Raw genomic sequence first — 16,706 nt, 5'->3', positions numbered from 1 at the left:
CTTAATTTAACTAAACATCTTAGGAAGTTGATATTTCATGCTCAATAAAATAACAGAATTTGTATATAATCTATTGAAGAAGATTGTTATATGTATTAATTAAAATATTTGCTATCATATCCTTCTATATTTTACCAACTCTCTGAAAAGACAGCGATGTATCAAGCTGACCAAGCAGTAACCAGAAGACACTACGACTGATGGATTGCTGATTGTTCAATTTTTAATAAAGCAGATTAATTAGCAGAGATTAAAAAGCAGATTTGATAACATTAGCTTTTCGTACCATTTTGTTCTTCACGATTCTTTCAGCGTGTGATCGAGAACTGTCATGTAAAAGGGTGACTGCGTCTGTTACTTTCTATTGCTAGTCTTTTCTGCAACAATATGTGGTTTGTACAGTTTCAATCAGTTTTAACAGCACGTAATTATATCCTAGACTATCCCATGACTTTTTGCGATTTGTTGGAGTAAATACACCTCCGATCGCCAGTCACAATACGCCACAGAAAAGCTATTTTTACCTTATATGAAATTAAACCTCGATTTGATGGCTGTTTTCGTTTCGGATTCTTCCAGTCATATGTAAATGTCCAAATTATTATTTTTTAGCATGTAGTTGATTATTTTATAGGTTAGAATATAAGGCAGTCTATATTGAGCTCAATAACCTACATTTTAAACAGAATCATTATAGACCCTAATGTAAAATAATTGTTTATTAAAATGTTTTTAGTTTTAGCTTTACGAGGAGATAAAATAAAATAATAGATTAATAAATAATAGAATAATAGATAAAATTTAGCCGTAAGTTCAATCTTGGAATAAGCAAAATTTGTTTTTCGTACATTGGATCCTTCAAAAAAAATGTAAAAGAAGAACGAGATGCAAGTACAAATATAATAGAGCTTCCAAGTTGAACTGAAATATATATAATGTGTTTCTCTACAGATGAACTGTCGAAAGTAATATCAAGATATCTAAAAATATATATCAATGAAACATATATACATATATACATATATACATATATACATATATATATATATATATATATATATATATATATATATATATATAGACATATATATATATATATATGTATATATATATATATATATATATATATATATATATATATATTCAATGTACTGGTTGTGTGTCTACAAAGTATCGCGACGTTCAGAACATTTATATGTATACTTTTTCTTGACCATATGTAAACGAAACCTGTGCTGTGCTACATAAATGGAGAAAAGTCGTTGCGTTGCTTATAGTACTCGCGTTACTCTCGTTTTTTTATTGAATAAGAAGTCCAATAACACAAGTATTTGATACATACATTCACTACCATATAACAAAAATAAAATTATTATTGGATTTTTATATAATACCATTGAAATTAAAATAAATTACGTGATTAAAATTAGTTTAGTTTCGGCTTTTAATTTATTTATTGATTAAATAGTGCATGAGTATATAACATGATCATATAATAAGTGCAGTAATATTTAACGTATTCAGTATTATAATCAGTGTATCCAGATGCTAATCACAGAACATACAAAATTTCATTTTAAGTATTCATTACTCTTGCTATTTTATTTCGAGGAATTTACTGAACAAAATCCATCAAAAATTTATAGAAGTTTATGGTGCTGCTGTTCAGTCATATTCTAATTATCTGTTTTGTTTTCTATGATTCGAAGGTAATGATTTTAATATCAGTGACAAGGAAGGATCTGATGACAATGAACACATGATCTACAAAACTTAATGTATGAAATCTCAACTCAAACTTTCAGGCAGCTTAGCAAATGATCACGCTGTCTCCAAGCACTTACATGCTACATAGGAAGTATAGAAAAAAAAAGAAAATATAGTCACAACATAAGTTGACTGAAAATGGCATTTAAAACCGTTTCAACATCATTGATTCATTGATTGTTAAGCAAAAAGGGGTATGTTCTAATATTGACGACCATAAAGCCTTGTTAAGTACTGCTGGGATCAGCAAGGCACAATATATTAGGAGTGCCAAAACAATTGAAACATTTCCAATTGTGTCAATTAACAGACGCACTATTGCAAATTAATAATGAATAGCAGACAAAAGCCCAAGACAGAAGTTGCCAGTGTTGGTAAGGAGACAGTTGGTTACAGCTCGGCTGGGTAGTTGCACATGCAGCATGATATAGACAATATAATCGTATGAGTAACTGGAAGGAAAATAAAATGACTGAGTACTCAAAGTATTCAAAAATAAAGAAACTCTAACAGAAGAAAAGAAATTTGCCCAACGCAGTTAAACTGATATTTCATAAAAACGTCAAACAACAATTAATTCCAAAAATATATAATATTAATATATAACATATATTAATAATATGGTAATAGTCAAAGAGTCAGAAAAAGAAGTTGTTATAAAAACTTATTAATCGGTTTAAATGATACAATGAAGTAAAACTGGACTGAATAGGCATGCTAAAGGCACACTGAAATTTCACAAAACACAACGGTTATAGTCAGTCAAATTTTAATTAATAACAACATATATATTATTTAAATATAATATAAAAGTAATTAAAAATTGATTAGAGCTGACATATGATAGTTATCTATCTATAATTGAAAACTTGTTACAATTTGTAAACTGTTTAATTATAATTTCAAATAAGCCTGATAATGGAGCTGATTTCCAATTTTATACTATTTATTTTAGCATATTTAAAATACAGTAGTGGCGATGCGGTTTAACAACTTAGAGAACTGTTACGTACCACATTTGGTAGGACACTGCCGTAAATATACCGTATTTGTGATCTTATCTCAACAACAATCAAGTCTCTTCTAAAAGCTAGACCTGAATAACTTTTCTGCTTCTATTAATGGATGAACTGATAAGATTAAAATAAGAACGTCAAATTTGAATAAAAAGCATCCCTAAAGCTATTTTTTATATGTAAATTCATTAAATTGGAAGAATTAAATTTAAAATAACCGAAATTTCTCCGAAATTAGAAAATCTATTTGGACTATTGAAATCAAATACATATGACTTTGCCAAATTTACTGTATGTAATAAATTAATTATTATATAATTAATTAAAAAGTTAACGACAACATTCATTTCAATGATGTCGTGCGTTTAACCGGTCCACAGGACTATTTTAAGAAAGCACATTAAGAGGGTTTTGACGTTTGATGGTTTTTTTAATTATTCAAAGCGCCACCTAAAAACAGGATCATTATGGATTGATCAGTAGTTCCCCTAAATAGGTACTTGGTTAAATAAGATCATCACTTCATTAGGAGAACTTCCGTATTAGAGTTAATAAAACGAGTAAAAAAAGCTCCAATCCCAAAGCCAGTATTTAAAATGTAAAGATATTAAAGATAAAGATGTGTACTCTGAATATAATATAAAACTTGTTATATAACGTAAAAGTTAAATAAACGAAAAAGTTTTATTATTACATGTTTCCAAAGTGAAAATCACATATACAAAATATAAAAACTACAATAGATTCTATAAAAAGTGTGCGTTTTGGAAAGACAGAAAGACGTATATCTTACACGTTTTGCTCCAATCATTCTCGAGCAAGAATTAACCTTTCACGTATAAGTCCCGTAAAAGATATTCTTCACAGTATTATTTGGCTCCGGTGTCACTTACATTTGATACTGAGACTAATGTCGCCCCAACACTCCAGAAATAATTCAGATACTATATGGCGGGCACCAATGCCTTTTATTGTGATTATTACACGTAATTGAAATAAAATAACATATTTTTTTATAACTTTATCAATCTAGAAGGAAAATATGGCCGCGAGTAACATAAGTATTTAAGTAAAGCGGTAGTTTGAGAAGTTTCCATTGAGATGATATAAATGTAGTCGCCAAGAAGGTTACAAGGTTGTAATATATAGAAACCCTACTTCCTTTTAGAAATGTTACTGTGATTTGTGATGAAGACGAAAATAGTTTAGCTTTTGAATGTCTATTTCATGTGATACATGTATTTCAATTAACATAATAAATTATTATTTATAACCCAGCGAGCAGCCGTGTAGGCTAAGAGTTTAACTTTCCGACAATAAAACAAAAACAGTTTATAATATAATAAAAATAAAGGATAATGTTCGTTAAAGTTAGGTGAGTAAAGTCGCTAAATAAGAAAGCAGCCGAACACTGTTCGACTATACTGCTTCTAAATGTTCTTGACTTTATTTATATACCCAAACTTTGTCATGCAGGAATCAGGATTGTGCTCAAACTCGCGACTAATATTATTATTATTATTTTCATGATTACTTGAAAAACTTATTTTCTGTATATGATATATTTTGATCGACTGTTAATTGCAGTATATGTCACTTTTGTACATAGTGAACGCACAGTAGCTCTGTGCACTTAATTTTTAAATGTCCATAGCCGGTCTTATATTTCTTAAAAGTCTATACAAATCTGCTTGCTGTAACCACCTTATAAGAATATTGGATTTTTTCTCCTAACTTCTGAATATTTTTTTTAATCCGTTAAGCATAGCTTTACTTTGAAACTTTTTATACACTCTGATAGATATAGTCATTTAACTCAACATTATGAAACTTAATTAAACGTACTAAATTAATTCCTGCTCTGGTTACAAAAGTAATTATTTGTGCGGGTCTTTATATATTTAATGATTATTTATTTAGGAGCATCATAGGTATTTGCCCCTGTATCTACTGAATAATTACTTTTACTTTGTTGGAGGGCGGATAATTTGACAATTTGACTTCCGAACCAAAAAAAAAATACAATAAAACACACCAAACCGGTACCATTGGATATTTATATTTGTCAAAGACAAATAAGTCCTCTTCGAGGGATATTCGACTTCTTCTAGGTATTTAAGACAGAAACTGCCGCCCTCCGAAGCTATTCTAACTTTGAAACTTTAATAAACCGACGCTCGGCAGGGCTTTATTTTAAATTTGTAGGACGGAAGGAAAAGTTTAAATGGGAGCCTTCAACTTTATTTAAAATCATCACGAAAGAAATCAATTTCGATACCCCTCGCTAAATTAATGGTCTTGGTTTCTGAAATTCGTTTCACTTTATCGCGCAATTTATAAAAATAATCCCTAAGGATCATATAATAATCTTTATATTATTATTTTCATTAGGTATGATAATTATTGTAATTGTATAATTAATATAAATAATGTGAAGGAAATACAAAATATGTTTAAGTCGTGTATTCGAAATATAAAATAAAAAATACAATATTTTAATTATTTTTATTTAAAATACAAAATATAGAACAAATCCAGCCCAGCCAATGTTATCAACAAGTAAAAGAGAAAACTCCGTTCGTGAACACTAAACTTTTAATCTCCAGATCTTAATGATCATAAACTTGTGTTATATTGTATAAACATATTTTTTTAATGTTTCGATAGTGTTCAAGGATAGTTTAGGATGCAGCTGGCTACCTCCAACTTGAAAATTCTAAAATCTAAAATTTTTGATATTTGTGCTTGATCACTGTCATTATTCCTATCTCTTTTCTAAGCTCTCTTTTAGTTGTCATGCAATGACTGTGAAATGCCTCAAATTTCAATCCTGGAACCGATCTAATGTGCTTCACCTATATGTAATCTAAAGTTGTACCAATTGCTTTCAATAGTTCAATAAAGTGTTAAGCTTACCCCACTTATCAAATCCGTCATTTAGTTTTTATTTACTTCTTATAAACGACACTATATAATCGTAAAGAGAATTTCATCTTATGGGACATTCATGATGTTCAAGACAATCTTTTAGAACTTCAACGGATTTATGTTTTGTAAACATATTCCATAATAAAGTACATTTAGTCATTACTGAGTAGCGAACGAGAATTTTGATGAAATTATTTAAAGAATTTATTAGCCAAAATATTTAACGTGTAACTGACACATCTGAGGTGCCCAGGCAAATATAGTTCTCTATTACTCCCTATTAATTTAGTTTTTAACACAAAAGTTTAAAAATAAGCGTTTAAGAATAAAAATGACAATTGACAAGATACTTAGCAATATGACGTATAATACAGGTGAAGTGTTTCCAACTTTAAATATTGACATATTTAACAATCCCCACTTTGCTGACAAAACTTATCGAGCATTATTTTTTGCAAAAAGCACCCATTAACAAGATTACAAAATGTATTTATGTTCAGAAGTATTTAAATAAGTAATTGAATTATAAATGTCAAATATGTATTGCATTAGTAATTCAAATACTGCTCAAATACTAATCAAAACAATTGTGCATGTATGAATTGCTATATTGATGCAGAATTTAATCATAGTTAATAACTATTTATAATAAAAGGCCATAAGAAAATCTATTTCCAATACAAATTTTAATATATTTTTAGTTATTAACAATTCAATAATTCAACGAATTAATAAAAGTCAATATTAGAGAAATGAAAGACTGTTCCAAACCAAACCATTATGGGAAAGCAGTAAAAAGAATAACAGAAAAAAGGACAATTTAACAATTGCTGTGTTAATTCATAGGTCCATGAATCGATCAAAACGTACATGTTTAATCTGCACCATGCTCCACATTCACTAACAATGCATCAACTGTGCAGCAAACAATGCATTATAAAGTGTATGTGAAACAACTAAACATATACAGATAAAAATACTAAACAAATCTACAAATATTAGTATACATAGCATATAATACAAAACCGAAAGTTATAATATTAAAAATAAATTTGTTAGTAATGCTAAAACGAAATTAAACGATGTACTAAAATATATATCATGGACATAATCACAACAATCTCGATAGAAATCGATGGTGAGTGAAGTGAGCTTTAAGAAGTACTGACCCTCGTATCTGATACTAAGTAGATATCATAAATTAACATACAAATATGGCTATCAATGAACAATCTTTTAAAAAGTATTGTACTGAATTTTTTTCACTTTAAATTTGCACAAAATAAAACTTAAAAAATTAATTAACATTATCTAATACAAACTTTCGTACACGTTTCGCAACTTGTGAGCATTTTTTAACGAGATAGTATGCAAATATGTAGGTTAACATGTTGAATGTTTTTCGTGGCAGTTCTTTCAATAATCCGGATGAAACATCATAATTTCCAGAAGTCCTTTTAGGATTGAGGCTATTGTCAATTCATCTGACAATTTCCACTGGAGAAACCAGCTTGATGGCAGGTAATTAAATTTTATTTGTATCTGTCTTCTTCCGGGCTCACTTCACTAGCTGATTTTTCGAAGCAAATCTATTTATATTAATTAGATTCTGTTAAACTGTTTGTGCTTGTGTTGATGTATTCTGTCATACACTTCTATTTTTTCTTCCTTCTTTTATCAAATTCCTCATTTGAGCAGGTCATGTACTTCATAATTTGACCATCATTTTCTCTCTGTTTATAGGGAAGCTAGCTTTTCTAACTGACTGAATCTCATCTACTAGATTTCGGCTTTGTTTCTCAAGATTATATATAGTGTTGAGCTTTATCACAGATAGAATACAGATTTAACTTTATAGGAAATTTTGGGGAAATGTTTCTCGGCGTCCAACATGTAGATGTCACTACTTTTAACATATTGCTTGTTTTATTCGCTATGCTAAGAGCCGAAAAGGAATCTGCTTGGTTCGCTTCGTTTTAAGAGTTTTATTTATTTTGTACGCCATTTTCAATGTGCCTTATATAGAGAATAGTGTGGTTAGCTTTTTATAGCGTTTATTATTTTATTTGATCGGTATATACAAGTCAGTAGTTGAAATGCATTCACGTTCTAAGAAGTGTTGTGTACCCGGATGCACAGATAGTGAGGAAATGCATGATCGTTTTCCGTTAAAAAAGTACCCGGCCATCTTTAAGAAATGGGTAGAAAACATTGAAACAAAAATCCTAAACTGGTTGGGTTAAAAATGAAACAGATTTATGATCGTTACCGCGCGTGTCATAGACATTTTTGTGATATATTTAAATTTTCCTATAGTACTTATGAACAATTTAGTGATGGTGAAAATAATAATACGTGCCCAGAATATGTACAAATCAAAAGTAGATCAAAATCAAAATTATACAGAAGGTAAATGGAAGGAGTTCACATTTTTGTTCATAATTGTTACCATTAATTTCTAAACTGTCTTACTATATTTGTAGTGCCTATTACCATCGTTCCAGGCCCACAACCAGAATATTTAAGCAGACGTCATGGACATTTGAACAACCTCCAGAAGGTACTGGTAAAGTTTGTATAAATTCCGCCAGTACCCCCCTTTCTGCTCATTCGTATCGTTAATTACTTGACTCTATAACTTCAATTCCAGATGTTACTATAAGAGCACACAAAGTTTTACGTTGTACCGTAGTGTACATCTCAAGTACAGTTAGTGTACAAGTAGTGTACAAGTTATTTAGTAAAACTTTTGAAAAAATAAAGTAAGTGTGGTTTTTATTTACATATAATTATGAATAAATTAGTAGACTCACAAATTGAGAGGTCTTTGAGCTATATCTTTTATTTTATTCAGCGATTTTGCCACGTCGATAATATAACAAAATTTTTGTCAGATGTTTTAAAAAATAAATAAATTTAAAACACTTCAATTGTACATTCCATAATGATCTTTCAGATAAAATATTAAAAGTACTAACAAGGTGTGCTATATACTTTTAAGTAAAACAGGTGAACAGAATATTAACAAGGGAAAGACTCAAAGTTTGCTTTCAGTATAAGAAATCAAAAAGACATAACCACAATGATTTGCAATATATTGTTATCGATTATATTTATATTTATTTATTTTTACATATTATATTTAATAGAATTCTATTCAATAAAATTATTTCAGAAAATAATTTTTTTTATTTAAATTTAATTGGTCAATTAAATATGACGTCAAGGCTGTCATGTGCCAAACAATACTAATCAGCCAATCAAACGTCTTCAGAATATTTTTTTTCTTACAGGCGCCTATAAAGCAGATTTAAATTGACCAATCAAATTACTTGAATTGCCAATTATGACGCCCTCTGGATGTTGGAAAAGCAAAACTTTGCGCCAGAGCCCCTACTGAGTTGCATCTCTATTACTCTACGAATTTTATGTTTAGGCTGGATTGTTGATCCATTGTTAATCTGAACTATCCTAATCATTATATTTTTAGTAAGATTTTGTATTTTTGCTTTTTTTGAATGATCAGATCGCACAAGCTTTCGGTTTTAAAATAATTTTTTGAGATATCTCTCGAAATGATGAAATCGAGTAGGTCTAGCACATTATATTGTCGACTGCTCAGCACGTGGATTCGCTCCCTGAATAATAATTATAAATAAATAAAGGGTAATCTGTAGTGTCAATTGATCTTAGTAACTCATTTTCTTTATCAGATGTTATTAATATTATATCAAACTCCAAGCTGTATATTTAACCTTAAAATCTTCCGCATAATAAATAAATATTTTATCTATTTTGTAAAAATCAATCTCTCCGTTATTTCTGTATCGTTTTGTGTCCTGGTCTACAATATATGGGGCTAATCTTTCTTTTAGTTTTTTTTTTGTTTTCGATGCTTGTATTTCCTCACTTTCTATTTCTTCTTGTTGGAAGTGTTAAACATATAATTTTATAATTAATGTTGATCTTCAGCTGTTATTAATATTTATGGTAAAGTCAAGAATAAATTAATTGTAATACAAAAGGAAATGATATAGTTATTTTCGTTGTTAGGTAATTTTTGTCCCAAAAAAATTAACAACCTCGGTATCAAACTTTCAGGATTTCTATTACGTAGAAAACGTAACCTTATAATAAAAATCAATACATTTAATAAAGTAATGAAATTAAACGCGGATATTATTGATAGAACTATTTTTAGCGGACCGTAGTGGCATTCTCATGAAACAATCGCTTCAATTATTAGATATAGATCTAGATTTTTTCGTATTTTATTCAGGTCTATTTATATTAATTTCAAGGAACCATTAAGCTAATGTATTACTGTTTATATTGGATTTTAATGATTCTTCTTATACATGACTGATTCTAGTTAGTGAGCTTTGAGCATTTGTGGAAATTATTTACTTGATGAGCTTGGATTATAAGTGACTACGGTAAGCTGAATTGGGTGAAAGAAATCCGACTTGTCACATACTGAACTGAATGATTTAGAAAGCTGAAAGGACTGAAATCAAAGCTAAAGTCAACAAATACAATGAAAAACTAAGAGCATACAACTAAATACTTTTAATATGTTACAAAATATACGAAAATCTATATTGAAACTGTTATAAAGAGCGTTCCGTCATATATAGGGAATATTAATCCTTATGATTGCAGCTTATCCTGAGCTAAATGGTAAGATGCACCTCATATTATATAAAAGATCAATTCTTGTACACTCTAAAAAGGTAAAACATTCTTCCAACATGGTAATTGTACTCTGCCAGAACAACGAAGAAACTAGTGGCTAGCGATTAGCCTAACTAGCGTCATATCAATTATTGATTTAAAAAGTCTATGTCTATATTACGGAATGAATATTCAGGTTTTCTGTTATAGAGCCTAACAAAAAGTTTGATGCTCTTGATATCTCTACAGATTTCTATATTTCAAAGTCCATAATTTTCGAATATATTTAAAAGAATGCTGAGTTTTCTCTAGATTGTATGATGTTGTATTTTATATTTAAAACAGCTAACCGTTTAAATAGGTATTTTAAGTAAAAAAAGTAATTATTTATTATCTAGATGAAATTTGCCCACTGATGTATTAACAATGTAAAACATTACGTTGGTTCTGCAAAAAAAAAGAATCGCAATGAATATAAATAATTTCTTATATGGTCAGCAAAGTGAATACACAAAATTCCTGTTTTATTTGCCCGTAAAATAGTAGATCCTACTAAATTCACTGGGAACAAGATGTGTGACACTTGAAAAATGCTTAAAATTAATTATTAATCAAACATTAATGTATTAATTGTTGGTAAAGCCACCGTAATTAACAAGTTATTGTTAAGAAGTAAAAAATTATACTTATACTTATCAAGTTAGAAAAACTTTAGTTTGTCAAAACATTGGACAAGGAAGGAAAATGATTTAAATTCGTGCGTAACATACGAAAGCAGAGCATAGAAAAGTTAAAAGCTGGAATATTTGATGACCTCCAAATTCGGACATTGATTAAAAATACAGACTTCAAAAATATTGAGAAAGCGGAACTTGAAGGTGTTTTGTATTAATAGCAGAAAAATATTTAAGGTGAATATAAAGTAGCAAATTATAAAGAAATTGGGAAAAAGAGGTTGGTAAAATCAATAGGAAATATGAGCATCACCTGGATAGATTTCCTGAGAGTTTCCTTTTAGGGAGAACACTTGAAGTGATGTGATGTCACAGAAGAAATGTACCATGATAAATGTGTAGATGATGTATATAGTAATAAGAAAAGAAGAGCTTCTTAAAGGTGTTTATCTAAAGTATATTATAAGTTTTATAAATTCTTGTTTCTTTCAATTTCAATGTACATTAATTAAACACTAAAGGGAAACAATTAATAATAATGCTCAATTAAAATTTCAAATATAAGAATATTCAAATGTATTAATCAATATTAAAAAAGTTAAGTATTCAAAAGCACCCTTGCATTTAGAAAACATATTTTTTTATTAGTTAATTTATGAGGCATATATTATATATATTATGTTTTATGATTTTGTAACTTCTAATAAGAAGTATATTCTGATACAAGGCTGATCATAATAAATAGAATAGCAAGACCATATTACAATAAAATAGTTTGAATATTCGTTTGATTCATTTATCTATTATTAGATATCTTATATATATTTCAGATATTCGAAGGTACCAAACCACCATTTGTTATGGAGTACCTTGTAAGCAAAACTTAAACTCTTATTTCTTATATTTCACTTTTCCTATGGGGAATATAAAAATAATAATTGAGCTGTATCCATTGAAAATTTTCAAAATCTACTTTTCAACTAACATTAACAATTTTTTCTATTTTTTCTATCGGTATTCGGTACTTAGTTTAAAAATTCTACTTTTTAGAAAACTGTTATCAGTTTAGATGGGACTCCATTGATTTATACCTAATTATATTATAATTATTACGTTTGATACAAGATGTAAGTTAATAGAAGTTCAGCTCAAAATTTATATTATTTAAACACTTTTAGAACATATATATTTAGTCTGATATGTACATAAAATATTTTAAAATAATTGTTTAATTCAAGAGGCTATGATTCGATCCTTTTAAATCAATTTTTTAGCAGTCATTATTGAGTAACACGGGATCTTCATCATACACTATTAGTTACTGACTATATTGCTCTAAGTAAGTTCATGTTAGATCTAATGTCCTAATTTTAATACTAAAAATACACTTGTTTCATCCAATTTTAATATTGATACGTCCTTAAAAAATCTAAAATAAGGATATAATATGAATTATTGTCAATTATTGTGAACTTCATCAGTAAGTTTAGAACTAAAATTATAATTTATTTCGTTGGTGCACTTATCGAGGTTCATTAAAAGTTTCAGATAGTTTACAGCAATAATTATTTGTCAGGTGAAGTTAGTTATACATAATGAGTCTTGACTGAAAAGGAAATGAGGTGGTTTAGTGCCAATGTTGCCAACGTAGGCGTTCACCTTTTACATTTCATCTTAACTTTAGATTTTAGAGGAACTAAAATATTTCATGAAACATGCTATTTTATCGATATATTGTTCTTCTTCACGTACTAAATAAATATGTTCTTATAAATATTTTTACATATATATTTTATTTTATTTCTACCGATATGTGCCAAAAATATTTAACACTCGATTGATAAGACAAGATGATGCCTCAGACAGACAATTACAGTAACTGGAAATATCTTAAAAATATATTTTTACTGAATGCCAATTTCCACACAAAAAATAATTTAATAGTAACAAACTGTTATTCTCTTGATATAAACAACATTTATATAAATTCCTTTGGCGTTTTAGAAAACAGTACAAAATAGTTTAATACTAACTAGCAAATAGACGTAAAAATAGTTAATTCAATCAATACATTCAAATGCTGGCTAAACAAGAAGTGTTAGCACAAAAAAGTGATATATGGACAGTTTCAGTTGGAGTTTAATTACAGCTAGGACTTGCTACAATATTAATATATTAATACAATATTAAGACTGAATAGGACAGAGAGACAATATTAAGACAGAATTTGATAAGTGGTGAAAATTAGTTGTATATATATATATATATATATATATATATATATATATATATATATATATATATATACATATATATATATACATATATATATATATATATATATATATATATATATATATACATATATATATATACATATATATGTATATATATATATATATATATATATATATATATACATATATATATATACATATATATATATATATATATATATATATATATATATATATACGATGTGCTTTTAATTTATTTAATTTAAACAAATTCCAAAGGAATAATATTAAAGCCTGCGAAGAATATAAGCAGTCTAATTTAATAAATTTAAATGAAACATTATCTATTAAACATTATTATAACACTATTATATAAGAAACATTATTATATAATGTATTAAAAGGTTTCATAGGTGATTATAAATGAATTGTATTAACAAAAATACTTTTTAATTACTATCCATTATATGAAATAATATAATGAAATATAATAAGTTACTTATATATTTTTTTTAAATCTCATGAATATATATAAAGAAAACTACTTTGACTTCTTTGGCGTTGTCACTTTGTCAATCTTTTTTTTATGAAAAACTGGAATATTCTCTGACGTGATCACCTCTTATTCAATAAAAAGTATGTTAATCACAAGGCAATGTTTCCATTTTCTAACTAAATGTTTGTTACTAAATTAATATAAAATCGTGTATTTTATGAATGCATGTTTGTTTTAAATAGCGCCAAAAAAATACAGAAAAAATACTCGTACAGCGTTGAAAATTAAAAAGGATATGCTGCATTATTTGTTTATATTTCATGCAAATGTCACGAGATATAGCCAATTTTTTTTCTATAAGTTTAAAATCCGGTTTTAAGGTATTTCTGTTACCTGAAAGCATATAGGTTCATCCTTTATATATTATTATTCTGAATATTAAGTATTTATTTTAGAATGTTGTTAATACAGTTTAGCTTAATTTTGCTATAATATATTAGAAGTTATTTGGATTTTAGCAAATAGCTTTTTCAGATTCCTAACGTAAACATTAATCAGTCCATTAAGAATGTCAATTAATTTGACGTCTGGTGACCTTAGAATAGCTACGAAAAAATATTCTTGTTTAAGAACAGGTTGTAATTGATATGGTTCTGGAGACATAGTATATCATTGTATTAGAGGTAATTGTAAAAATTGTTAAGATATTCTTATAAACTTAATCAACTTAATTAACACTGACTACTATGCAATTTTATACTATGAATTATTAACAGTAATCTCGTAAACATTTTAAACTGGTGATAAATATTCTGGTGTTTAACGATTAAAGCAATAAAATATGTAACTGTATGACAATATATTCTTTCAACATTTTATCAATTATTTTAATTATTTGCTTTATAGACATTTGAATACTAAATAGTTCTAAATTTAAAAAAAATAAAGGGCCTAATTGTCTTTAATATTGTTTAATATATAAACATGTATTACTTTTAATATTATAAAAGTAACAAAAAATTATAAATAATCATAATAATAAAAAATCTTAATAATCTTATATATAATACTTTGAAGTTGTTACAGTTCTGAAAATAATCTTACTTATGATACTTTTTTAATATATAATTAATATATAATAATATATAATATATAATTTTATTGATTATCAAAACTTAATGCAAATTAGATTCATTTAAATGCCATTTAAAAAAGTTATTGAGTGATAGTTCTTGAGATTCTGATCTTATATTGAAAATACCGTGAAAACAAGTTTTAGTAACATAGCATCGTTTTTAAATTATTCTCTTTACTCTATTATGACAGAAACATGATTAATTTAATAAATTGTACGGCGATCACTAATAATGATGGGTTTCAATGACGTATAACCTCAAAACAATTAACTGCGACGTCCCATTTACGTAACGATATACGTGCGTGGCTTTGAAACGAACTAATAAGCTCGAACACCGTTCCCATCTTACGAAACGAGGTTAATGTGTCCTGTAGGCATGGTAGATCGACAGGACCTCTGACCACAAGATCAAAACAAACCACTTACCTCGTCGGCGAACTCGAAATCGCCCTCGAATTTTCGTTTGCGCTTGGCCTCGGTCTGGCCGGCCATCACCAGGCCAGCCACCATCACCACAACAAGAAATAACTTCATCGTGACCTGACACACGACGACGACTCACCGGTAACGCTCGTTCCGATAGCGATCCGACCTGGCGTGAGAAAAGCTGAAGCGAACCGTGCCCGAAGAAGAACCGACACTTTTTGATCGTCGGCCGACTCTCGAGGACCGGAGTCTTGGAGGCGCCGGATTGAGAATGCGCGCCACCCAATGGATGCGGCCCGTAAAGGACGGCCATGTAGCGAGATCGGCCCGACCGGATCGATGATGGTACGTAGCGGTCGGTCTATGGACGGGAGTCTCCGTTTCGGCAGCTACATATACAGGGACGACACGGAAAGTATTCCAGGTTTCCTTGACGACTTATCATCGCATATATCATTTTTAGCATTCACGACATCATTCCAAATTAAATTTCGTTTCTGTAAAAGCGATTTTTATTTGTTTATATATTCTCGATATTCGTTTTTCTAAAATACAGACAGACACGTATCATTCAAAGAAATCATAAACCAACTATCTATTTTACTCAGAATCTGGTAATTCGATATTTTAAACCTTTATGTAGTGAATATTATTTTTGGAAATTTTGGACGACAATACAGACGGGTATAATAGATTTATGGTGCAACTGTAAATTTAAATTATAACTATTTTATAAACCAGAAATAAACGCCAAAGTGGCCAGAGTTACTAATGTGTAGTTATGATCTATGTATAACTTCAAGCATATATAAACGCCACCGAAAGTGGTTTCAGCTGGCTCTTGGTGGCAGCGTATCTAACGAGCGACCTTTGGCTTGTTCCCTTGCACATTCATCATGGCTGGAGCCGGAGAAATGAACGCACAAGAGTAACAGAGTATTTCATATTTATTTATTTGAGTTTTTAGCTTTAGCTTGATAGGGTATAAGCTAGTACGCCATATATTATCTTCCCATGTCGTACCATGTTACACGGTACGACATGGCATAACATACTTCATCCTATTTATTGTCTGTTATGTCTATAATGATTGTCCACCAATGTTATTGACTACTATGGATTCAGATTGTTGTTAACAATCCTGATTGTTCCATCATTGTTATTGACTACCATTGTCATCGTCTTTTATTAAGATTATCAGTACCATCCATAAATCCTGGTTTGAAATTAATAATTGAAATATATTAAGTAAAATACCAGTATGGTATATAAATATGGGGGGGTTTATAAATAACCCAACATTTCATGTATGATCATGTGACAACTGTATATTTAAATATTTCTCTTACT

General features: G+C 28.7%; 1 protein-coding gene across 1 annotated transcript in view; it reads right to left on the bottom strand.

The window, feature by feature from the left end:
- Cow (Proteoglycan Cow) overlaps window positions 1-15,629 on the bottom strand; it is a 341,672-nt gene extending 326,043 nt beyond the window's left edge. Inside the window, exon 1 of the mRNA XM_076394624.1 lies at window positions 15,357-15,629. Within this exon, the coding sequence (XP_076250739.1) occupies window positions 15,357-15,464 (108 nt within the window). The 5' untranslated portion in view covers window positions 15,465-15,629. The remainder of the gene's footprint in view (window positions 1-15,356) is intronic.
- Between the last annotated feature and the right edge of the window lie 1,077 nt (window positions 15,630-16,706).

This window comes from Rhynchophorus ferrugineus, unplaced genomic scaffold (genome assembly GCF_030347505.1).
Source record: "Rhynchophorus ferrugineus isolate W39M unplaced genomic scaffold, kcgeb_rfMv2 rfM2, whole genome shotgun sequence".
Taxonomy (NCBI): Eukaryota; Metazoa; Arthropoda; class Insecta; order Coleoptera; family Curculionidae; genus Rhynchophorus; species Rhynchophorus ferrugineus.
This window is presented reverse-complemented; position numbering and strand designations above follow the sequence as displayed.